The following is a 26,290-nucleotide window of genomic DNA, read 5'->3' as shown; positions in this document are numbered from 1 at the left end:
AACCTGACATGCAAGCTGTCCTTTTATAATCTTTTTGTATTATAAAATGATAAAACCGTTAAGAATAAATTTTTAAAACTTAGCTTTTCTAGCACGAACACTAGAAACGTCATTGACCTACTGTCTCGCATTTACTAAATCTTCATGACCGCATCGCAAATCTAAATTCACCATGAGTCACCTTACATTCCACAGCTTCCTATCCATTTTCTTAACAAGAAGAGCCAAGGGTCTCCGTTTCCTGCCTGCCCTCCTCCTCCAGCCATACCACACACCCCACCTCTCACAGGTGATAACCAGGGCGCTGAACAACTGCATTCAAAGTAGAGCACCGAGAAGCTGACGCTCCTGCCCCAGTGCTGTGCACCTGGCTCCAACTCGGCCACAAGATGCTCTGAGGACCAGAAAGCAGTCAACATTTTACATGTTTTCAGCTTCTTGGTCCCAGGTCTGATGCGGAGATTTGCCCAAGGTAGGTGTTTAAGTATTTGTGAAATACTAAATCTAGTTCCTTCCTAGGTAACTGCTGCCGAAAATGAAACACTTTTTACATCATGCTTTGTTGTTTACCAGACATATTTGAGTCCTGCTTAAACAAGTTTCAAAATGGTTTTCAAGCTAGGGAGATTTTGTCCTCCCAGAGTACATGAGACAATATCTGGAGGCATTTTGGGTCATCACTACTGGGGTGGGAGTGCTATTAGCATCTACTGGGTAGTCAGGGATGCTACTCAACATCCTACAATGCCCAGGACAGTGACCCACGATGAAGATGTGTCTGGCCCAAAATGTCAATAACGCCAAGGTTGAAAAACCCTGTGACAGCTGTAGTTCCTGCTTTATGTAACCTTGTGGGATTTAAGAAGCACTGAACACCAAAGAACCCAACAACTGAGCCTACATGACTGCAATTGTCTTTTTCAGTTTCTTTTAAAGTTCTTCAGTTTTTCCATACTAAGTTCCCATATTTGGAAAACAACCCAAAGAGCTCAATATTATTAAAATGGCACAACCACAACAGAGTGTAGTACAGGAACAATACAAAGTCAACTAAGATTAAAAACTGCTCTAAGACTTTAGATATAAGAAGTTTTATTCATCTGGTGGTACTTGATGCTCACAGGGCACCATACAACAAATTTAAAAAATACAATAAGAAAAAAATTGAACAGCCAAAGAGATCATTTCCATTAGAGGGCCCACAGAAAAACCAGCAAAAGCCCACAGAAAGACCCACCTACTGTCCCCTTAAGAACATTAATTTCTTCCTGCTTAAGTTTGGCTTTAAGAAACACCAAAGGAAAGTGCGAAAGAAAGTCTTTGAAAGATAGTTAAAACTTCACATAGCGTCTTTCACATGAGTATCTCACAAAATGCTTTCCTTATTCAAATAAGTATGTAAAATAATCCAAACATTTGTGAGCCTCGATTTGGTCCCAACTTTCAAGATCGTAGGCCTCAGTATTTGCCTCACCTCTCTGTCCTCAAATTTGTATCAGTAAAAAGTCACTTACAGGTAAAGCCTCCTTTGCTCCACACTGCCACTACAAAGCACAGATGTTTTACATAAAGAGCAAGGGCCCAAGCAAATTCAAGTTATACAAGTACCTGAAGCGAAAATGTAACTAAATTTCCCCAAGACTGGTTTAAAACCAAATTTTCCCTTTGAAATCCATTGTATTCAATTTTCATGATTAGTAATTACTGAAGGTCATCTGACATCGAATACAGAGAAAAGCAAGATTTAAAGTTGTATGGGGGCTATTATTACAAAAACTTCTAAAAAGATAATTTTGGAAATTTAGTACACATTACCATGTTGTCACAAAGTTATGTCACACAAGAAACGAGTTACAAATTCTGCCTGGAGGGTCAGCTAAGGCTCAATATCAATTCTGTACAAGTCAGCCAATTATAAGCTGTTTCTCAAGTAAGCCTCCACAACAGGGAGCCCTAAGTATTAACAGTTCAATCAATAAACCTCCTAGTCTCAGTATATTGGTTTTACTTACTGTGGCAGTCATCCTATGCTTAGGCTGCTGCAGAAGCTCATTTCCCATTAGACTGCACATAAGTATTCAATACTATTACAAAAGGAGACAAAATAAAATAGCTATGGCAAGTGAAGGACTAAAAAATTTTTAGTGAAGGACTAAGAAATTTTTGACCAGAAAATTAGGGAAAACTGAAGATATACTTTATTATATATAAAAAATTACTGCCTTAATGCTTGGTTCCTCTAGATTTAAATGGCATTTCAGTTTATGCTTGACACCTACAGATCAATTCATTATCTGATTACTAAATGCAAAACTAAGCAAACCTAGACATTTCAGCTGCTACCATTGTATAATAGCAGTACATAACTAATCTGTAACTAGACGTCTCCCCTTTTCCATTATACTGCATTTCTTAAGGGCAAGGGGCATGTCAAAAGCACCTTTGCATCCCTACAACTAAGCACAGTGGCTGGTATACAGTAGGTGCTTAACAGGTATTTACTAAATATATTGTTGAATAGTGGCTTATGACATAGGAAAAGAGCCCAAAGATTGTCTTATTCTAACTAGCATTACTTAGGTAGTAGCCGCACTCCCAATAGGTACAAGGCAGTTTTAAAGTAAAGACACTTTCCCCATGTTCTACACAGAATCGTCAAGAGTTGGATATGACTTGAATCACTTCCCTTAAGCATGTTCATAAAGCATTTTGAGAAATCAAGAGATGAAAGGCGCTATGTAAGTGCAAAATAATATTATTCAAGACAGTTCAGCAAAGATGCTATAGTTTCTATGGTAATGGAAGGGTTGTGCTAGTTTGAGGTGAACACCCCCAAAGCTACTCTTCTCAATGTCATTATCAACAGAACAATGGAATTTTGACAAAGATGCCATCACTTTATATCACTTGTATCCTGCTACTTTCTATAAACCAGGTGACAGAAAATGATATAAAGCCACTTATTCTACACAAACCAATACTTTATCAAAGTTCTGTATTTTACAAGTCATGTTCAAAAAACACACACAAGTTAGCATTTTGTACACAAATGTTTATTTCTCAATTAAACATTCCCTTTAAACACAAGGAATGAATTCTAAATCTTCATAAAGATGAATTAAAAATGAAAGCCCTCCAGAATAGTGTGTGCAATCACTGTGTTCTTGGTCACTACTGGCGTTTACTGTTTAACATCAAAAACAAAGACAGGTTATTTAAAAATCATGCTACTGGATTTCTAGCTCTTCCTCTATGACCAGTTCTATGCTGTTCTGCAATGTTTAAAAGTTTACATCACCAAATCGAAGCAAGTTTAAGGTGTGAAACAGCTGTGCATTAAACACAAAATAAACAATAAAGTTACAAGATATAGTCAAGTTCATAACGAATATAGGTGTTCTTATCATCATTGTAGATTCTTGGGTAATGTGCTATGAGAGCATCCTGTGAACCAATGTAGATGGAGTTGTAAATTTTCCAATACACATCTCTGACTTTCCGGGCTGGGTGAAACAAACCCTAGAATAATTAAAAGGCTACATTACTTCAAGAAATACACAACCTTAACACAACTAACAAACCATAAAGAAATGGTTGCAAGCATTTCCCTTTGAGAGAGAAAACAAGATGGCAATTGCACAAAACTGCAGTGGGCAAAGACAAAATCTAATCCTCCCTCCCCTCACAACTGTTCTCCCGTATGGCACAAATACACCCTACTGATAATTAGGAACAGTGACTTAATTCAACTAAAATTACTTTTTTCAATGAGTACTCTTTTAAAAATCTTTGACCTACCTGTAAACAATACTGCAGCATTCTACATGGTCCAATAGCAACTCTCAGACCCTCCAGGGCCCCCATAACTGCCTGAATTACATGGGGAGATGTCTCAAACACATTGGGCCATACATAGTTCAACAAGTGATTCAGTGAATCTTCACAACCAAATCCATAAACCCCAAGTGACATGTGTTGCACCACTGCACTAGCCGTCTGTCTGTGTACAAGGTCCCTGTAACAGAGGGAGAGAAAGCTCTTTGTTAAGATACAATCTTAGTTTCACAGAAGATACGTGCCTGCCCGTTAGAAACTAAATCACAAATTCAGTGCATGGAATGGATGCAGTCATCCCCACACCTTATGTATCTGATACAGAATGCTTTTAGAGTGACTAATGATTCTACTTGAGAACTTTACTTTAACGACTCAAACCTCACTCTGGCTCAAAAATAAACCATATTTTTCTTTGCAAGTAATATAAGCAAGAAAGCCGAGCACAGTGTACATTTTATATGCTACCAAAAATGAGAGAGAACACATGATTCTTACATACGAATGATTAACAGTATTTAAACTCTGTAAACTTAAAACTTTTGAAAGTAATTCAATACAATAGATAACTAAATTGAGACTAAATCTCTTCCCTTGTCAATTTTTTCTAAAGGTTCATTCAAGAACTCAATTTAGGGAAAGGAAGAGAAGGACCAATAATTTTTTCAAACCCAGAAATAAGAACTCTTATCACCTCCCATGTTTTAAATGAACTTATGTTTATGACAAGTCATTGAGTTATTTATTCCACAATTATTCAACTGACTACAAGCATCAGATAACGCGTCTATGAAGGGTATAAAAACAAGTGCACACTCTTTACCCTCAAAGGCAGGAAGAGTACCTTGAAGGTATAAGAGAAAAAAAATCTGAACTTAGTTACTAGCATCCTTATTTCTCTTATTTATTGTAATAATCTATTAGGCATAGACTGAAGTGAAGCTGTATTCCCCCTCAGTAAATTTCCCAACTAATGTTTCTTGGTATCAGGACTCACTTCAAGCAGTACTTTATCGGTGGTCACCACCTGAATAACTGGGGGCCTGCAGTGGGAACAGTGTACCTCTGGCAGGCTATGTTCAGTAGTTCAAAAGCCTTACAGAAACCTCTGCTTCATCTGCCATAACAAAAAGCTAAAAAGATCAGGTCTCTTTGCCATACCGATAAGCTCATGCTCAACATTTCCTCTAATTATATTTGACTTTAATTTTTAAAACAAAAGTTGATCAGGAATTCCCTGGTGGTCCAGGGGTTAGGACTCAGCACTTTCACTGCCGGGGCCCGGGTTCAATCCCTGGTCAGGGAACTAAGATCCTGCGAGCCGCGCGCGTGGCCAAAAGGCGGGGGGCTATTAAAACAGGGAGGGGGCACTTGGAAAAAAAATTGGGGGAACCACTATAGCATCTATCTTATTTAGAGATAATAGTCATATTTATTTATAGTTTCATAAAAATCCAGGCTAGTAGTCCCTTCTTTAACTACATCACAACAAATAGGTCATATAATAATTACTTCCATAAGTTCTAAAATAAAAGAAGAATTATAACTATTTTCTTGCATTTAGTTCAAGTCACTTACCTATCCATTAAAGCATCTTCAAGGAGTGGTGTTACAGCATAAATGTAGTCCTTTCCCATCTCACCAATATATTCAAACAAGAAGGAAAGTGATTTTAACACTCCATTTTGAACATTCAGTTCAGGAACTCTGTATTCATTCATTAAGGCAGGTAGTACTGTGAAGGGTGAACATGTTTCAGCGACAATAGCTATTGCTACAGTGGTACAAACTCTGTTCTGCCTTTCCTGAACTTTGAGGTTGTTTAAAAGTGTAGCCAATACATCATGAGGGCTGGAAAAAAATAAATGTGTCAGCAAACTGTTAGTTTACAAGTCAAAATTTTTTTGGAGGGAAGAAAAATAATCAAAGGAATGGAACTTCATGCTAAGTAATTACTGCAAACTTAGTAATTTTATGCTAAAATGCAATACTTTCAAGTCACTGGCATTACGGTTTCTACTTAAGAACTTCATTTAAATTAAAGTGTTCATTTTAATGAAAAAATTCAAATGGCTTCATTTTCAAATATAATTTACAGTCTTTAGTATATTTCCTGAAACAAAAAGAAATTTCATTAAATGTTTAGACTGAATAATTCTTTGAGTGGTCAGAACATGGCCACCAGAGCAGGCAACCTTACAGTAGTATATAAACTGTGGTCTCCCATGCCACAACACACAAAATCTGTTTTCCAAAATCTTCCCTCCCACACACCTTTACCACATTTATTCTCCTTCTTTAAGCATTTATTCTACCACAAATTTAAAGGGACAGAGGAGCTAAAAAGTTAACAACAGCTATTCATTGCCAACTTCTTAACTACATCACAGATGAAAAAATATTATTGCTACCAAAAGGCAGGTGGGGAGACTCTAATTAAATAATCCAACTTTTGTTATGTTTTATTGCTTGAAAATATTTAGTTATTAAGCCACATATACATAAGTATCTCATTTTCTACAATGACTGTTTCTTCTAGTTTGGTGGAGCAGAAGCAAATAACCATAGGTTATCTAATAAAATAGCTATCATTCAGTTGTCTGTGGATTAATTTTAGAAAAATATTTTTAAAACACATAAAGCATTAACATGAAAACTGAATTATGTTAATTGTTTTACTAAGAACTGGCCTTAATATTTTAAGCAATATCCTAAAAGGACCAACAAAATTTGAAATTATTTTGAAATGGTACTGTTTCCCTCTTCTGAAAATAGTGAAGTGTGACTAAATGAAATTTTAAACTGTTCCATCTATTTTAATTCAATTTAACATTTAAGAAAACATTTCAAAAATTGAAGGTCAGTGGTTGAAGTCTATTCTAAAAAACATAAGTCTATTCTAACTGCATTACTCATACCTTGCCTTAAAAGAGATTCTACAGAAATAGAAGCACCTTTTAACACTACAATGGGTCTATTACAAAGTAAAAAAAAAAAAAAAAAAAAAAATACACAGAAGTAAATAATACTCACCCAATGGCTTTTGCAATATAACCAAATGTGTTGACTGTGGCTCTACGAATAGCTTTTTTGTGAGCTTTTAAGAGCTCTAAAAGCTCAAAGCAAATCCTCATCCATTCTCTTGCAGACACATATTCAGCTCCCCTAGTTAAAAAAAAAAAAGTTAAATTTTTTGTAACAATAAGTTTTAAAAGGTAAATCTGCAAATTCAGTTCTCAAAACATGATTACCAATTCATTTTAAGCATTAAATAAAATTATTATTACTGCTCAGAAAGGATGGTTTAGTTTTAAAAATATACTGCCACTCCCTCATTACCATTCAAATTTGAAAATATTACTGAAATATTAGCCTGACCATATATACTTACATTAGAAACAATAAGCAAATTTGCAAAGTGAATAAAAAGTGGCTAAATGTGAAAAACAATACTGCTTATTGAAATGTTTAGGTAATCTGCTTACCTATCAGCAATACGTCCAACAAGATCAATACAATTCTCTTGTACTTTTTCATGCCTATTCTTTAAGATGGGGGTGAGTCTAGGCAGCAGATCTTTAATTGGTGGAGTCATCTTATGCATACCTATTTAACAGAAGTCAAACACACTATCAATTAACACATGAACTGCAACCTTTGTTCATTTTACCCTTTTATTTAACAATGTAATATACGTGACTAGGCATAAATACAAACTTACAGCTGCCTATGTAAAGAAAAAGCCCCAGCTTCAGATCAAACGCAGAATTTTTAACTTTTTATTAACAACTTCTGATTATGCATAAAAATGAAAGAAATTAGTGAAGTGGTTTAAAGAATGATGGATACTCAACAACAAAAAAAAGTTTTATTTGGTTCTGAAATGTATTTGTACACTGACATTTAAATATGGGGACAGCTTATGTTCCGGCCATACACAACAATATAAGCCAGAGGTAGACATGTAAATTAAAGCAAAATTTTCCAGAAAGGGCCCCCTTACCCTTTAACTGCAAAACAAACAGATCTCCAGTCTCCCTGCAATGCAGGGCATACTTGGATGGTATTTACACCTATGAAGAGAGAAAAAAGGAGGCAGCTGGCAGGGGCTCTTGCTCTAACTAGAACTGCTTGCTCTGATTCTCTCTCCATTGCTTTTCCCATGTTTCTCTGACCAACAATATGGTTTACAATTCCCTGCAAACCAGAGCCCCACAAGTGGCCAAGTAACTGATTTTTGGCAAGTATCTCCAAGTAGAGAGGAAAGGGCTGAACTGGGGATTATATGTAAATGCGATGGTTTGAAGACCTCCTATACTGTATAAAAACCCCTTACTGAGAAAAATAGTGGCTATCACAGCCAGCTATTTCAACCTCTTGATAGGTTATTTCTGTCCCTCTAAACTCCATAGAAGTTACTTTTGCAATAGTTACATTCACTTATAATGAAGAATAAAACAGGAGACCATTTGTTTGTTCCATCATAATGCCCTTAAAGAGGAAAAGCTTTGTTCTCCACACCCAAGAGCATTTGTAATACACCTCTGTTTCAACTGGATAAAGAACTGAAAGGACAGTTTAAAAGAATTGGATTTAAATAAAAATGAGGTCACTTGATCAATTCACTTTTCTCTCTGGTTATTGTTCCTTGACCTTAATAGCAAGCAGGAAAACCTACCATAACCATTTACTAATTCAAGGTTGAATAAATATATAATATAAAACGTTAGAGTTCTCTCCACCCACCACCTCCTCTCCCATATATTTCAGGTGACACACAATTTTTTTAGGGCCCTCTATCCCATGACTTCAAAGTTTTTTGAGTTTTGACTACTTCTTCCTCTCTTGCAGGTCCTAAACTTGCCCTCTTTCTCTCTTTTAAAGTAAAATATAAACAGATTTTGGGAGATAAGATTCTTGTGACATCCCAACTTAACTGTAATTTTCAGTGGTTAAAAAAAAAAGTATCATTCATTAGTCAACTCCTAAATAGGATTCTCTATTTTACTTTCAAAATACCAAAGAAACTTTAAAATACAAACCAAAAAATTCTTACATGACCAACAAATTCCATACCTATTACATTTACAATGGCCTTCAGTGCTCCAAGAATGCTGCCCAATACTTCAGGGTACTCTTCTCCCAAATACTCATACAAAACAACACCCAAGTGCCCCATCAATTTTTCCTGTAATAAAAAAATAATGATGATGAAATGTTACTGTTTACATTACTCCTTTTGGTGAAGAAATAAGAATCTGATATAAAAGTTTACCTCTTGACAAGTCTTCATGACAACAGCCGTTCGAGAGATCAAGTCAGCTGCCTGTTGCCTAACTTTTGCTGATTTGTTATTTAAACGCCACAAAACTGTACCACAGATCTGAGGCAAGTACGGTTTGACTCGTTTGCCAAGGGCATTGACCACTGTGCCAAAGCCGTTCAACATTACTGAGTCCTTAAAAAAAAAAAAAGCCAAGTTAAATTTAAAACCTACATTCAATGTGAACAAGAATTCAGTTTGTGACTAAACAGTTGAAATATACTTATATTTCGTTTCCAAAAATCTAACCTAAAAATTTGAGGTAGAAGAGTATTTCTTTGTAGCCAACTGCATGAGAACATGAGCATTTAAAAATTATTTCAAATTTAATTACTCTTTGGTGATAATATTTACTTGAAAATATGTTTTACAAATATGAAAGTCAGTGGCAACTTGCCTAATAGTTTAGTATCATTACCTCTGTAGTCTGTTCTTGAAAAGCATAAAGAATACCATCAATCAGTTGTTCTTCAAGTTTATGATCAATGTCTGCTGCTCCCAAGTTGCCCATAATTTTCTCAATTGTCTCCATCACCATTTTTCTGTACTGTTCAGCTTCATCTTTCAGATCATCCACAATCCTGGATATAATTTCTGCTGCACCTACTTTGTTTGCCAACTCCACAGTAGTATCAACTAACTAAAAAGAGGAGGAAAAATCATTTAATTTACTGCTTTTCCAAGGAAATAAAGAGACATCATGAAAATGGAATATTCTAAAGATACTATTTAGCTAGTAAGCATGCTGAGGACAGATGGCTCCTACTATTAAAACTTTAAGAAAAAGGTGGCCAAAAACATTTAAATATGAGTCTAAGTCAAGGAGAGTTAAGGTTAAGATTGTATTCATGCTTCACCTAGCCAGATTAAGCAGTTCATTTACTAGACAAAAATGTCAGTTCATAGTTGGCTATCTATCCTAGAATACAAAAGCAAAATGGAAGTTAACTGGCTAACTAAAATCCATCTCCTTTCACAATCAAACACAAACAACCTGTGAGGTTCTCAAGGCAAAAAATAACTTATGTAATATGCATTCAAACTGACTAAAGGATCAGTTGAAAGAATTTCTGAAACTATTTTATGATAAAAGCTTACCTGCCGGTAATTTCTTCTATCCAAAGCCATTCTGTGTTGCCAGAAGTGTTTAAAAAAAGGAGGAAGGATCTCTGTTTTAATGTAGTTTGCTTCTACACCATCTGTTCCACAACACTGCTTTACCACCTAAAATGTTAAAAAATAATAATAGTAATCACAGTCCTGGTTTAATACGCAAGTTTTTTTTAAATGATATAAAATTCTCTTTGAACCATGAAACACATTTTGATTAACAAATCTGGAACAGCAACAATTTGGAACAATTACCTTCAGCACAATTTTCTTCATTTCTTCATCAGGAGATTGGAATTCTCGAATAAGAATTAACATCACTTCTCTAGTATAGTAGTTGGCATATTCTGCATCCATGAGAGGAATAAGATACCCAATAGCCTTTAAGAAAGCAGCCAGGCCCTATTTTAAAATAAAAAATATATATATACTTAGTAAATTAGCTTTAAGTCACTTGAACTTCAATGAGTAGAAATAAAAAGAAAAATGAAATCAAACTGGTAAATCTACCTTTCCTCTGTGTTGGCGGATACCCTTCCATAAAGGCTTTAACACAGAATCAAAAGATTCGATACCATAAGGAGTTGCTGCTTCAGCCAAGGCAGCAATGGCCAAAGCACTAATGGTCCGAACTTTCTGCTGCTCATCCACAAGACCTATAAAAAACCAAACACAGGTTTTAACTAAGCAACATTACCTAACTTCCATAGCATCATGCAGATTCTAGAAACATATCTAACCATTCAGTCAAACTGCAGAATCTGTTCCCATTAGACAAAATTAGGCAAAAGCCAGTATGAGCCACAGCCTATTAGCAGCTAATATTACAAATCCAATCATAAACTATATGGTGTTTATGTAGTTTACCTTCCATTTCTCTCTCCAAAAATCAGTAGCCTAAATTTCAGGAAACTGTCTTACAAAAGACAGTTATACTACAACTTACCATGTTCAATGATTTCAACTAAACTTCTGAGATGTGGCAAGATGGCACAGCCCATGAGAATAGCTATTTGCTGTACAATTTTTATACCAGTGTGTCTTGCTTGCCAGGACTTCTTGCTTTTGCACACAGCTTTTAAGAAAGGCAATAATGAAGGAATGCCCAGGGCAGAAGCTACAACAGCAAAAGCTCTAGCTGTTGTGTTACGGACATACTCATCCATGTTATCTATATCAGGTCTCATGGTAGAGATCATAGTAGCCAGACCAGCAGCCTAAAAGTTTAAGAAAAAAGCAACAGTCATGAGTTGATAACATTAACCCTCAATCATTCTATTCTAAAATCAAATAATCCGGGCTTCCCTGGTGGCGCAGTGGTTGGGAGTCCGCCTGCCGATGCAGGGGACACAGGTTCGTGCCCCAGTCCGGGAGGATCCCACATGCCGCGGAGCGGCTGGGCCCGTGGGCCATGGCCGCTGGGCCTGCACGTCCGGAGCCTGTGCTCCGCAGCGAGAGAGGCCGCAGCGGTGAGAGGCCCGCGTACAGCAAAAAAAAGAAAATAAATTAAAAAAAATAATAAAATCAAATAATCCTATCAACATATATAAAACTTTCTTCTCCAGAAACATAAATACCTTTGCCAAATTAGAAATAATCTCTCGGCCTTCCACTCTAGCATAGTAATCCTCATCAATCAACAATGGTTCAATGACCACTAGGATCTGAAAAAGAGAAGGAGCTACATTTTCACAGCAATTACTGATGCAATGCTCAAGTAACAGTACATGTAAGGGAATTTATAATTACCAGGACTTTGTTAATCAAGGGACAAATTAAGAATTTTAATCACACAAGTTTAAACCCCACATAAAGATGAGTATTTGGGAGCACTGTTAACTACACAGACTATAAAATACACACAGTACACACACACACACACACACGCCCATCTGCATTTTATAATTCTAAACCATAATTACCATCAGCAAAAAGATGCTTCTTAGTAGTAAATGGCATGGTATAGAAACATACATTTTCTCATTCTAATATCAATAAAAGCAAATTTTAAAATATGAATAATATGAACCCACTATATAAGATCGCAAAAAGTTACATCTATTTACACATGTATTTGTGTATGTATGCTTGTGCAAAGAAAAAGGTCTGGGAGGGCATGTAAATTTAACATTGGTTAACTGAATATCTTTAAAGGGGTTGAAATTTCCCTTTTTAGAATGTGTAACATCAGCTGTTACTTTTTTAGAATTTTTAAATTTCACAAATACACCTAATAATAAGCTGCTCAAAAAAAATCCACTAACTCCTTTTACTTAAAAAATATCAAACCAAAAAAAAAATAAATAAATAAATAAAATCAAACCATTAGAAACACAAATTGAGAACAAACCTTGTGTACATATGGTCGAACTAAGTCATCAAGTTTGTATAATATTCTATCAATAACTTTTACAAGTAAATGACGCTCTTGATCCTCAAGTGTAGGCGACATGAGCAGAGGAAGAATTTGATTAAACAAAGGACCAGCTCCAAATTCACGAGCTTTATCAGTAATCTGACGCAATGCAGCCTGGAAGAAAAAAGAGCAATAGGCATTTTTCTTTATTATAAGCATGAGCCAATTAATTACTCCACGGTTTTCTGTAACTGAATATTTTAGTGTAAACTTCAGACACCTTACATAGAATAGCCTGAGTTCATTCCCATCAAAATTACTCTGAAGTCTGAACTCTTGCGATAAAGGCTCAATGTTTTCAGTTAATTCAAAAAGGGTAACTGAATGCTGGAGAGGGTGTGGAGAAAAGAGAACCCCCCTACAGTGTTGGTGGGAATGTAAGTTGGTGCAGCCACTGTGGAAAACAGTATGGAGGTTCCTCAGAAAAGTAAAAATAGAGTTACCACATGATCTAGCAATCCCACTCCTGGGCATATATCTGGACAAAAATATAATTCAAAAAGATACACGCACCCCTCCCCATGTTCATGGCAGCACTATTTACAATAGCCAAGATATGGAAAACACCTAAATGACCATCGAGAGATGAATGGATAAAGAAGATGTGGTGCATATATACAACAGAATACTACTCATCCATAAACAAGAATAAAATACAGTAAGTCCCCTACACACAAACCTTCAAGTTGTGAACTTTCAAAGATGCAAACATGCCCCTGTATGCCAGGTACTGTACTGTACTACTGTACTTTTCAAGGTACTGTACTGTAAGATTAAAACTGCTTTATTTTTTGTTTTTTATGTATTATTTGTGTGAAAAGTATTGTAAACCTATTACAGTACAGTACTATATAACTAGCCAATTGTGTTAGTTGGGTTACCTAGGCTAACTTTGTTGGACTTAAGAACAAACTGGACTTATGAATACACCCTCAGAACGGAACTCATTAGTATGTAGGGGACTTACTGTAATGCCATTTGCAGTAACATGGATGCAACTAGAGATTATCATACTAAGTGAAGTAAGTCAGAAAGAGAAAGACAAATATCATATGATATCACTTGCATGTGGAATCTAAAATATGACACAAATGAACCTATATATGAAACAGAAACAGAATCAGGGACATAGAGAATAGACTGGTGGTTGCCAATGGGGAGAGGGGTGGGAGAGGGTTGAACTGGGAGTCTGGGATTAGCAGATGCAAACTGGTATATATAGAGTGGATAAACAACAAGGTCCTACTGTATAGCACAGGGAACTATATTCAATATCCTGTGATAAACCATAATGGAAAAGAATATGAAAAAGAATGTATACATATGTATAACTGAGTCACTTTGCTGTACAACAGAAATTAACACAACATTGTAAGTCAACTATACTTCAATAAAAAATAAATTTTAAAAAAGGGTAATTTAATAGAAAGAGTCACAGAGTATAATATAAAACTCCTTAACTTCTCCTAAAGGATCAACCATCTTCAAGCCACATATGATACTAATACAATACCCCACATAATTCCACTAATTGCATTAGAATCTTCAGCATATTTTAAAGGCTCTGATGATAAAATGGTGAATCTCTAAAATTATAATGAACATGATGATTTAATAAACTGGTACTTACTTTTCTCATTGGAGGTGTTCCATTCTTAATTTTTAAAAGCAACTTCATTATTTTTCTCTCTTTTTGCTCTTCTGGACTAAGTGTTGATTCATCAACATCAACCTAACAGTAAAAAGTAAAAAGTTTAAAGGTTAGTGGAGATACTGTAACTTCTAAATAAAAAGTAGTATTTTATTTCTGGTATTATCACTTACCAAAAGTTTATCAAAGTACTGAATATCATCAGGTTTTAAAAATGGAAGATTTCCAGATGGTTGGTCATTAACACTTTTCATAGTTCTATCTTCAGTTTGCATGTGGAAACCTGTCATACCACCCAAAGGTGTTGGAGTTGCTGTCAGCTTTCGAGCTGGAGTTCGAATAGGAACATATCCAGCTGGAGGGGGAAGTACCTAATACAGTTAAAAGACAGTTTAGGATTTTCTTAACTTTACATAGTAAATAATAACAAAAATGAATAACATTTGCAGTTAAGATGCTTTTTGCTTAGAGGCAAGAATTAACAATCCCATTTTTCTATCTTATTTATAAGTTTAAAATATACAAGTATTACTATTTCTCTTCAAATTTAAATTAAGTGTATTAGAAGTGTGGGGAAATGAGGATACACGAAGTGGGCTTACAAATTCTGATCACTTTCAAACATTAGTCTATATAAACATGTTGGTGAACCAATGTCATATAAATGGAAATAAGCTCAAAGTGCACATAATGTATAAAATATTATATTTTAGTAATAAATTAAAAATTCATGTAAATCTCTACAAAAACAAATCTTAATGTTTAAGTCGTTCTACAAAAATGAGTGACTGCATAAAAACTAAAACCAAAATATTCACCAAAGCCCTGTAAATACACAACATTTGACTAAACCCAAAAAATTCACTCAAAAGTCACAAAGGAGGGCTTTCCTGGTGGCGCAGTGGTTGGGAATCCGCCTGCCACTGCAGGGGACATGGGTTCGAGCCCTGGTCTGGGAAGATCCCACATGCCGCGGAGCAGCTGGGCCCCTGCGCCACGGCTGCTGAGCCTGTGCTCTAGGGCCCGCGAGCCACAGCTGCTGAGCCCACGTGCTGCAGCTGCTGAAGCCTGCGTACCTGGGGCCCATGCTCCGCAACAGGAGAAGCCACTGCAGTGAGAGGCCCACACGCTGCAACGAAGAGTGGCCCCTGCTCCCCGCAACTAGAGAAAGCCCACGCGCAGCAATGAAGACCCAATGCAGCCAAAAATAAATAAATTTTAAAAAGAAAAAAGAAAAAGATGTAATGACTATCCTCTTAGGGAAAAAAAAGAAAAAAACTTGTATTAGAAAAAAAAAAGATTCACAAAGGAGGATTTTCCCCCTCCTATTGATAAACCAATCAATGAATGCAATTGTGACAGACACTTAGCCAGTCAATAGTAGGCTGGAGAGTGACTATACCCACAGCATTACACGGAGGGTACAAGAAGTTATAAAGCAGTAAGGTCATGCATACTTGAAACAAATACTCTAATACAAACCTAATGAGGGGGTAGGGGGAAATACATACATAAAAACTGTTAAAAAAGCAATAGGCATTGGCAGAAAAGGCTCTGTAAAGGCCATCAAAATGACTTAGGTTCCAGCCCTGGTTATAACATCAGCTATATGACCACTTTTAGACCAGCAAAAGATCCTTGAGTAACAGGTACCTAGAAGATTTTATAGTTCAAAATGAACTTCAAGTTGCTATGGTAAAGAGAGAACATAACATTCTTCGTGTCCACTGGCAACCCATGAACTAAATACACAAGATTTTGTGAGACACCAAGTAAAATAACCATGATCTAATGTTGGAAATGAAATATACCTGGAAACAGCTAAAGAATGAAATGGCAGTAGTAAATTTGAGCAAGGCCAATGCAAACTTGACCAGTTAGTATTTTCAAAGAATACTTAAAATAAAATCCAGGGAATTCCCTGGCAGTCTAGTGGTTAGGACTCGGAAATTTCACTGCCGGGGCCCGGGTTCAATCCCTGGTTGGTGAACTCAGATCCTGCAAGCCACGCAGCGTGGCCAAAAAAAAATCCCTATCCTAAAAACCACCACACTCATTCACTGTTTTTACCTTATATCCTTCTGGGAACATAGCATCCAATTCTTCATCAGACAACGGGCGATTTCTCTCATCAATTTCTCTCTCCCACCGCCAAGCCTGAAGCTGTTCAGGAGTCATACTCATTATGTGACCTACCAAAAAAGCAAATTTCTATAACAATCTATGTAGTGCAAGACTTTTATCATTACACAGATCCTTGGGATATAAGATAGTTAAAATCCATTCTAACATTTAATTGTTTATATTATAACCTCAAACCAAGACTTCTTTTTACATCCTGTTATTCTTGCTAAAAATAGGCATTAATGGCACACAGAAAAACCACAAAGAAAAAATTCAAAATACTAACAAGGGGAAAAAATTATTTCCAGTGATAAAGTTTCTACCTGGAGTAGGGGTAGCCATGTTCATGGCTGGCGTGCCAATTGGTGTCTTTCCAGGGGTCAGAACAGGAGTGCTTCCACCCATCTGACTAGCTGGTGTTTCATCCCAACGTGACTTTCTTTTACTGGCTCCAGGAGTTGGTGTTTCACCAATGGAATCTCCACCTCGATCTGTTCGAGGAGTCTCAGCCCATCCACTTCCATGTCCAGGAGTATCTTTAAAGAAAAGGAGTGAATAAGCCTAAAATTTTAACCACTGTCAAAAAATGACTATTTTCAGACAACTAATATACTTAAACTGATCAACTTCAGAAACAGGATATTCCTAAAATGGAGACACATTTAAGTTTTAATGTTTCATTTCATATTTAGTCTCCTTGACTGTATCTTTTCCACGGATTACAAAAACAATAAATGATAACCATCGAGGAACAGGAAAACAGAGCAAAGGATTTTTTCAACTACCCACAACATCACAACCCACAGACAGCCACTTTATGTGTCTTGGGCCACCTTTCATTTCTCCATGGAGTGAGATTACTCTGCATGTACAATTCTATACTGCCTCTCTCATCCATTGTATTTTTTTCCGGGTTTTCTTGGGCTGTGCCGTGCGGCCTGTGGGATCTTAGTTTTAGTTCCCCGACCAGGGATGGAACCCGGGCCCCTTCAGTGAAAGCACCGAGTCCTAACCACTGGACCACCAGGGAATTCCCTACATTACATGTTAAGCACTCTGCCCAATCATTAAAAATTCTTTATAAAATTTTAATATAGCAGATGTAATGTTAAATCTTAACTTCCCAACGCTAATCTCATAAACAGTTAATGAAATACAGCTTTAGAGAGTTTACACAAAAAACAAGGTATTTAGGCAAATTTACACAGACAGAAAGTAAATGAGAGGTAACCAAAGGCTGGGAGAAGTAAGAATGGAAAGTTATTGCTTAATGGGTACAGTTTTTGTTTGGGATGATGACAAAGTTCTAGAAATGAATAAAGGTAATGGTTGCACAACACTGTGAATATACTTAATGCCACTGAATTATACACTTATAATGGTTAAAATGGTAAATTTTATGTTATATATATTATACTACAATAAAAAAGAGGTTATGGCCTACAAACTTTACTTTCTTCTAATGTTCTTCCTAAAATAAATCTTAAACCTCTTCAAGAAGGTTAAAGAATTAGGTATATCATCTGCTCAGTTCTTTACCTGTCCCAAAAGCATCTGTTTATTTATCTGTCTTCCTAGGACCAGAGAGAACAGATTTTGGCCATAAACATACCACTCATCAAATCAACATTTTACCCAAGCACACACCCAAACTCCACTATAAGTACCTCTTTCTGTTTTGGGGGTCTCATCCCATCTGTTTTTACGAGCACTGGAAGTTGCACCTCCATGGCCTGGTGTCGCGTGGCCTGGTGTATCGCCTCGTCCAGGGGTAGCAGCTCCCGCAGGTGTGTGACTAGGTGTAGGATCCCATATTTTTGAGCCTGGGGTTGCTCCAGGAGTCTCACTTCCTTTTGCACGACCTGGTGTCTCATCCCATCTTAAGGAAGGGGTATGTCCAGGGGTCTTAACAGAGCAAAAAAAAATTTATTTCATACACCCACATAAAAATTAGAAAACCTGCTAATAAGCAAACAAAAAAAATTAAATGTTTTAGTTCATGATTAAGAGAATAGATTATCCTTCTGCTTAAAAGATACCTACTTTCTAGCAAATATGTTTATGACAAAAAATAACTTAAAGATTTAATTTGGAGCAATGAAAAAAGCCCTAATTTAAAAAACAATGTATTTTGGTTATGCCACTAATGGCTCCGTAACTTTGGGAAAACATTAAGGTTTCTCTGTCAAGATCTCAAGAATTTCACCTTTAATTATACCAGCACATCTCAAAACTGGGGCTTAGAGACAGAGACTCATGAGTTCCCACTAAGAATATTTTTGTTTTTGTTCAATTTTGTGTGTGTTTAATTAATTTAAGCATGTTTTGGATCACCTGGGTAATTATAACTAGATACTGCGACATTATTTCAAATCCCTGAGAAGAGGTTATATTTATAATCACATCTATAATACTCTTGCTCTGATGCTGGCAAGATTAGTGAAAAAAGATTAGAAGTTGACTTAAATGACTGAAGGTTCCATGGTAGTTGAATAGAGACAAGTAGTGAGCAATGTAGGACATCAGACAGTATGAAAGCAAAAGAACCTGCCGAGTGCAGACAATATCATATCAAAAACAGCAGGTGAATTAGTGAAGCAAAACAAAATCTGTATTTAAATAATTCTGTAAGTTTTGTAGTATACTTTTACATATTTCTTTTAAAGTTGGATGCTCTATCCAACCCAAGAGTTCTATTTAGCTTTATGTTTGCAAATAAGACTCAGTATTTTTTCCTTTCAAAAGATTCTATATAGGGCTTCCTTGGTGGCGCAGTGGTTGAAAGTCCGCCTGCCGATGCAGGGGACACGGGTTCGTGCCCCGGTCCGGGAAGATCCCACGTGCTGCGGAGCGGCTGGGCCCGTGAGCCATGGCCACTGAGCCTGCGCGTCCGGAGCCTGTGCTCCACAACTGGAGAGGCCACAACTGTGAGAGGCCCGCGAACCACCCCACCCCACCCCCCCCAAAAAAGCAGCAGCTAAGGAGGTACTACAGGTTTCACAGAGAAAAGCATAAAAAAGTCATCTGAAGGGGAGGGGGACAGAGTTATTGCTTAATGATCACAGAGTTTCCTTGAAGTGATGAAAAAGTTTTGAAAATGAATCATGGTGGTACTTGACACACACTGTGTCATCAATACCACCGAACTGTACACTTAAAAATGGTTAAAAATGGTAAATTTTATATACATTTTACCACCAAAAAAAGTTTCTAGGAAAATCAACTGACGAAGGAAACGCGGTAGCATTATGTATCTGACACCTGTGGTCAGAGACTTAAATAATCCATCTAAAAAATGAGGAAGACCACTGTTCTACTCAACCTCCACATAACGCGACATACTTACATATGTATAATTAATATTCCAGAAGGAACATTCCTTTACCCCATGTTATGAACTAAACTATGTCTCCACCAAAAGTCATGTCGAAGCCCTTATCCTCACTGTAACTGTACTTGGAGATTGGACCTTTAGTGAGGTAATGAGGCTAAATGAGGTCACAAGGTTGGACATGAATCTGATAGGACTGGTGTCCTTATAGGAAAAGAGACACCAGAGCTCCCTCGCTCTTTCCACGTGTGCAAAGGCCTCTTGAGGACACAGCAAGAAGGCAGATGTGTGCAAGCCGGAAAGAGAGCTCTCACCAGACACTAACCCTGTTGGCACCTTGATCCAGAACTGTGAGAAAATGTCTTCTGTTTAAGCTACCCAGTCTGTGGTTATCTTGTTGTGTCAACAAAAGCAGACTAATATATTCCATGAGAAAAATAAATTTAAAATAGTAATAATAAAAAATAAAAAAAAGAAATTACCTCTGCTTGATCCCAACTTGACAGCTTTTTTGGAGTGGCACCAGGAGTCTGATCAGCTGTTTGATCCCAACGCCGTTTTCGTTTTGAGGGAGGCTGGGATGCTGCTGCTCCATTGACGACTTTTAGTTCTCCAGCTTTAGCTTTTTCTGCTAGCTGTTGTCTAATTTCTCTCTGAAAAATATTTGAATAAACAGTGAGCATCTTTAAAACATTTTCAATATATTCTTATATCATTAGCAGAGTCATTTCTATATAATGCCATTTTATTTTTCACTCATTCTCCTTTCTATGCTACTGGTGGACCCATTCCTTATTTTCCCTCTTTCCTGTATTTTCAAGTTTTATATACTGTCTTTCCACACAACAGATGAGCAAATACAGAATTTATTACGTAGAGCGCACTGCTTTATATACAGTTAATGAAGTAAAATCTTCAGTCAATGGTCGTGAACCAAAATGCTTCCAGTGAAAAACAGTTTTACATAAAACTCATATAAATAGTAATTAAGGCTATAAGTTAGAAAAGTAATAAAAGTGAAATTTTTTGTTATAACTATGAAATATTATATATAATAGTCACAAAAAATACACATTTATTTAGCCTATGATTTTAAAGTAGGGTTCCATTACCGCATTTAATTCATCCAACAAACAAATCTATTATATATTTATAATAAAGTTATGAAAATTAACTATTAAAACAAAACACCGCAATCTCTGCAGGCCAGCAGGAATTCGTTAGAATTCTCCGCCCATATTCAAACTAAATTTTATGGAAGAATTAGAGGCTTTTCAAAAAATGATCTTACTCTTTGACTTTTCCCTTACACACTGACTTCAGGCACACACCATCAATCCACCCCCAGATATATCCACTGTAAGATATATATGCATATACATGTGGCCAAGGGGCCAGGCACTAGAAAAGGATAGTATAGAAATATGAAAAGCTTAATTTGGGAGGTGTTAGAATTTTGAATAAGGTTCTTTCTCAACTTAATTTTTATTAATAATGTTAAAATATTACTTGTGCAGCAAATAAAAAGGAAACATGAAAGTCTCTTAATCTCAACTTTCTTTACATTCTTTCAACACCATTAAAATAAAAAGCAGGTTCACAGACCTCTTCTTTAGTTAAATGTTGTTCTCGCATTACATCCATGTAAGTCCTAGCATTCATTTTAGGATCAGGGGTCTTCCCTCCTGCAGAAAAGAACAGCAACAGGACAAGAGTACAATAAATAAAAGATAATTAGGTTCAACTGATTTATCTGCCCTGCTCTAATATTACATTATTCCATAATCATTTAATTTATTTTTTGATGGAAAACTTTAATAATTACACATCTTACTTTTTATTGAGTTTGCTGATCAATTTAACCTGTTTGAACACAAACATATCTACAGCAGTTTAAAACAAATATTTTAATGCATATAAAAACAAAATGACAGCACAGTTTAGAGTCTTCAGAAGTGATGGGTTCCTGGGTTGCTAATCCGGAATACGTACACTTTCGTGCCTTTGTCTCCATCAGCAGTTCTGACTTCAAGCAGCAGAATAGAAGCCTAGAAAATTATCTCTTTACCATTAGTAACACTTTGGAAAGATATTTATATTCAAAACATTACCTGTTGCAAGCTGTTAAAATCCTGACTACAAGTAACTATGACTAGATAAGTTCTTCATACAATGTTCTAAAACAGTTATAGTTTAGAAAATCTGATTTTTAAAAATATACCTCTAATCTTATTCTGATGTCATGTTACTAAAAAGGGCTTCATGATTTTTACTTTTTGTTGACCCAGAAACATATTTTTATTTTCTTAGAAAGTATAAATAACAACTGGAAACATATTACTTGAAATATATTACTTCTACCAGTTATTATGATGCATACAGAAAAAAAGTGGTGTACAAAGAGATGTGTTAGTCTCTTGGTTAAAGTTTCAGTATTTGCTTTTCAAACTTCAAAATATCTTAAAGAAGCCCAAACAATATATAACAAGATTCACAGAGGCACACTACGTTTTAGAAATGTGATAATTAGCTATACAAGTAGTATAGCATCACAATTTAGGAAAAACTAATAAAGGTCTAAGACATTTCCTATGCTGAAGATCATGCCCAATTGGTAGTGTCATTCTTTCTGACACTATCTCTGATAAGACTTCCTTTGGAATACTTTTTCACCATAATCTAGAGAGGATGTGTTGAACTGCACCCTTAAGAATGCAGACAGGACTGGCATATAGCAGTACTGCTGTAGGAAAGAAATTAAGGACAGTTAGTATGGGCCTGTGAATTCTGACATACATGTTTAAATCAATTACAATTATGCAAGTAAAAAAAAGAATATCCCTACTAATTCATGCAGGCTGAAAGTCTAATTTGTAAACCTGCAGCAGAATCTAATTTTAAGAAACAGGCACCTAACTTTGATCTTGAAACTCACTCACCTGAGGAAAGCTTCCATCAGGCTCACTATGCCCCTTGTGCTGACCTACGCACTAAAATTAGCAAAACAGACTCCAACTATTAAAAATATCAAAGTCTTTGTATACATACTTTTGTTTTAACTTTAAGTATGCTTAGAGCAAAGTAGGTGCATTTACTAAACTATATTTAGAGCAATATGAGGGGAGCTCTAATGTGGAAACAGTTTCTCAAAAGTAACAATCCTAAAAATCTAAGACTTGGAATGAAAACTTTCAATAATTTGAAAGTATTTTGAGCAGAAAAACACATTTGTTCAAAGTAAAGAAAGCGTACCCAAAACAAAAGTAAAAGAAAAACCTTTAACCCTTTGCGTTTCTATGGCATTGGCTCATTAGTTTCTTGTCCTTCTACCTGGAAAGAAAACTGGCATTATAAAGATGAAGAATATGGCATCTGTGACTTCAACCAAATCTATACAAATCTATAAGGGGGATTTTTAAAAAGAAAAGCAAATTCATAAGCATGCCAAAAAAAATCAAAGGGCTAAAGACAACTTAACACAAATAAATTTCTGAATACTTATAGAAAAGTGGGAAAGAATTACCATCTGCAAAAGGATCAAGACGCTCTGGGGAAATTATCATGGTCCGCCTGTGCTTTTTGTATTCATCTTCCCGATCTGCAATCTTCGGAGGTCGGTGCTCAGCAAATGGATCATACTGAAAAGAGGTATGTCTCACTTAACACTCACTTATTAAATAACCAAAGAGAATGTCACAAACAAAAATCAGAACATTATAAAACATGTAAAAATGTTTAATAAATACCTAATATTATGTATCATTTTTCAGATAAATGCTAATGTGAAAAAATAAGGCATATGGAAATGAGACAATTTCCATAGTTCAATCCTTCATGAAATGATCACCTTTTTGAAATAAACTACTATTTCTAATTCTCCCAAATCAACTCTCCTCAGACACTGTAATAACTTGATTCCTAAAATATGTGACTTTCCATTGGAATTGAGACGTTCAGTTTTCTTTAGCTGAATAAACTTTGGTTTTAACTTAAAAAAGAAAAAAAAGTCACCTGTTCTGTTGACTGTGGTATATCATTAAGCAATGCCACAGGGGCATGATATCCTGGCTTCTTCTGACCAAGCAAACTTGTAGATGATGAGTAGTCATCGTCATCCTGCAACGAATGCCCCCAGAAAGCCACAAACAAAAACGTCAGAACTTAAAAACTAGAAAGAACACACAAAGATTCAATATGAAATCAAAAGACAACGTGATGAAACTTGTTAACACTTAGGTTTTTTTTTCAACTCAAAGTGTTAATAAAGAAATTTAGTTCTCTATATTCTTTTAAAAATACTAAACAAGGAATCCTTTCTGTAAATAAAGTAGGTATGGACTTGAAAAACCTGAGCATTTCATCTTCTCACAGAGCACATGATGAAATTTGTTTTCAAATTTGGAAAATACAAACAGCTTATTTAGAACTCTCCAGTTTCCTTGTCTTTTTAACTCTTTTTTAAAAAACATGATTTAACCACAGAAACAAAATGTAATTAATTGTAAATGTATTTATTTCCCTAATAGTACGTTTAAACAGAACAATGTTATATTATTATTTTACTAAGGTAAGAAGTGCAACAATGGATGGATCTCAAGAAGATCTTAACACCTCATTAATTTTATTCAAAAATGAAATGACAACCTCCCGCTCAGCGTCTAGAACACAGAGCCATCACTGCCTCTTACCATTAAGGTACGATAATGCAAATATAAGACTGATCAGCTTCTAGAAATTTTGCCTTTGGAACTTTAAAATTTTTCTTAAAAAAAAAAGTTCTAACCATAAAATTAAATATGGCTTGAATTTCATAAAAATAACAAGTTTCATAATCTATGTACATAGATTACTGAACCACACGAAAATGATCAGCTATTTCACCAAATTTGGATGTTTGAAAATGGTGTGACAAAGTATAAGCTATGTGGAATATATGAAAACACTTTAAGAGATGTATTTCAAAATGAGAGGCAGTCCCCCTTCAGAGTAACTAAACTAGGCATGAAAAGCCCATTAATATGAGTAACAAGAAAGAGTCCACTCATGTTAAGATGTCAAGGGGGGAAAAAACAGCACCAAGTTTTTTGGAAACAAGTCAGAAATCAAAAGTCACAAGCACAGACGGCTGTTTAAAATGAAGTCACTTCTCACTGGGCTACTCTAGATAGAGCTCAGTAGGTAACAATAAGGATTTACTTTACAATGGTTAATGATTTCCCGGTGCTTTGCTGGATAAACAAACTAGTTTTAACATAAAGATTCAGAACTGAGCACTTCCAGAAGTTTCTTAGAAGAGAAGGACGCTTTCGACAGTTTTATCCTCCCAAAGGAAGATCTCCCAATCTCCAAGATGTCTCTCCCCAGATTAAACCAGATGACTCAAAACGGAAGATTCCTTTATATTTCTTGCTCTCCTTCAAAATAATGCTTGGACTGTTTATATACTTTGTAACTTACATCTTCAAGTTCAGTTGCAGCAATAGATGTCACGTATCCAGCAAACCTGCTGTCACTTCCACCATAAATTTCCTGGTCATAATAACCTGTAGAATCAAGGCCCACTCCTTGAGCTTCATCAAGAGCTGCCTTCTTTCCTTGAATTTCTCGAATCTGTGCTTCAATATCTATAACAAAATTAATAAAATCTTCTTAATCTCATTTTCCAAAGAGCACTCAACACAATGCATTTTTCTACTGAGTATTATCAAAAACTCTTCTAAACACAGAAACTTCAAAATAATCATTCCATAAGGGGTTATAATCATTCCATAAGGGGTTAGAGTAACTATACAAAGTATTGATTTTTAATAAATTTAATACATCTCCACCCAACAGACAATACTTATGCACACAGAGGAGATGCTTACTACTTCACCAACTACAAGTTACTCTCACCTTAAGAATGGGTTACCAAAGTTCATTATACTACCGCTGAATTCTAAGCTTTCCCTGCTTGAAAAAATAATACTGTTAATGTTGATTAAGGGACCAAGTACAACACTCAAGATTATTTAAACTCAACACTACCAGAAAGGTAAAAACAGTACTGTGGAGAGTGGTTCGCAAACCTAAATGGGCAACAAATCATCTACACGTTCTGATTTTGTTAGAATGCAGTAGGCCTGTATCATATCAGACCCAAGTTTCTGCATTCCTAACAAGCTCCTAGGTGATGTCCTAAACATCTTCAACAGCAAAACAATAAAGGATAAAATCTAAATTCTTAAACACGTAATACAGAGCCCTACACAGTTTGGCTGCAACCACCATCACATTAGATTTATGATTAAGAGTCTGAGCTTTAGACTCAAAATGTATGCCTTCAAAGGCTCTTTCTCTGCTAATTCATACGTTATTTAACCTATGTATCTCAGTTTCCTACAACATAAAGTTTTGTTTTAAGGACTGAAGGACATCATGAGCATGAAACACTTAAGCATTCAATGAATGAATTAACTCTTGCCATGTCTCACTCCCCAAACACCATGTCTAGCCATAGGT

At 35.9% G+C, this 26,290-nt stretch overlaps 1 protein-coding gene across 4 annotated transcripts in view; it reads right to left on the bottom strand.

Moving 5' to 3' along the window:
• Nucleotides 1-3,031: 3,031 nt before the first annotated feature.
• The window catches only part of SF3B1 (splicing factor 3b subunit 1), a 33,840-nt gene continuing 10,581 nt past the window's right edge, over nt 3,032-26,290 (bottom strand). Inside the window, exons 2-25 of one of the 4 annotated variants that reach the window (XM_022567312.3) lie at nt 25,247-25,413; nt 23,801-23,905; nt 23,313-23,427; nt 21,395-21,474; nt 20,272-20,442; nt 18,126-18,363; nt 16,782-16,994; nt 16,405-16,526; nt 14,508-14,705; nt 14,314-14,415; nt 12,618-12,797; nt 11,845-11,931; nt 11,214-11,484; nt 10,778-10,923; nt 10,523-10,669; nt 10,256-10,381; nt 9,576-9,797; nt 9,110-9,292; nt 8,911-9,022; nt 7,320-7,440; nt 6,868-6,999; nt 5,413-5,685; nt 3,799-4,015; nt 3,032-3,519 (exon numbers count right to left, since the gene is read on the bottom strand). In XM_022567312.3, the coding sequence (XP_022423020.1) occupies nt 3,361-3,519; nt 3,799-4,015; nt 5,413-5,685; nt 6,868-6,999; nt 7,320-7,440; nt 8,911-9,022; nt 9,110-9,292; nt 9,576-9,797; nt 10,256-10,381; nt 10,523-10,669; nt 10,778-10,923; nt 11,214-11,484; nt 11,845-11,931; nt 12,618-12,797; nt 14,314-14,415; nt 14,508-14,705; nt 16,405-16,526; nt 16,782-16,994; nt 18,126-18,363; nt 20,272-20,442; nt 21,395-21,474; nt 23,313-23,427; nt 23,801-23,905; nt 25,247-25,413 (3,887 nt within the window). In that variant the 3' untranslated portion in view covers nt 3,032-3,360. Of the gene's footprint in view, nt 3,520-3,798; nt 4,016-5,412; nt 5,686-6,867; nt 7,000-7,319; nt 7,441-8,910; nt 9,023-9,109; nt 9,293-9,575; nt 9,798-10,255; nt 10,382-10,522; nt 10,670-10,777; nt 10,924-11,213; nt 11,485-11,844; nt 11,932-12,617; nt 12,798-14,313; nt 14,416-14,507; nt 14,706-16,404; nt 16,527-16,781; nt 16,995-18,125; nt 18,364-20,271; nt 20,443-21,394; nt 21,475-21,681; nt 23,260-23,312; nt 23,428-23,800; nt 23,906-25,246; nt 25,414-26,290 lie in introns of those variants that run through there. The other 3 variants (XM_022567313.3, XM_089916539.1, XM_022567315.2) reach the window with 3 other exon arrangements.

This window comes from Delphinapterus leucas, chromosome 8 (genome assembly GCF_059928025.1).
Source record: "Delphinapterus leucas isolate spDelLeu-1000000601 "Yukka" chromosome 8, BTC_Dleu_Yukka2, whole genome shotgun sequence".
Lineage (NCBI taxonomy): Eukaryota > Metazoa > Chordata > Mammalia > Artiodactyla > Monodontidae > Delphinapterus > Delphinapterus leucas.
The sequence above is the reverse complement of the archived record's forward strand: the minus strand, read 5'-3'. Positions and strand labels throughout refer to the sequence as shown.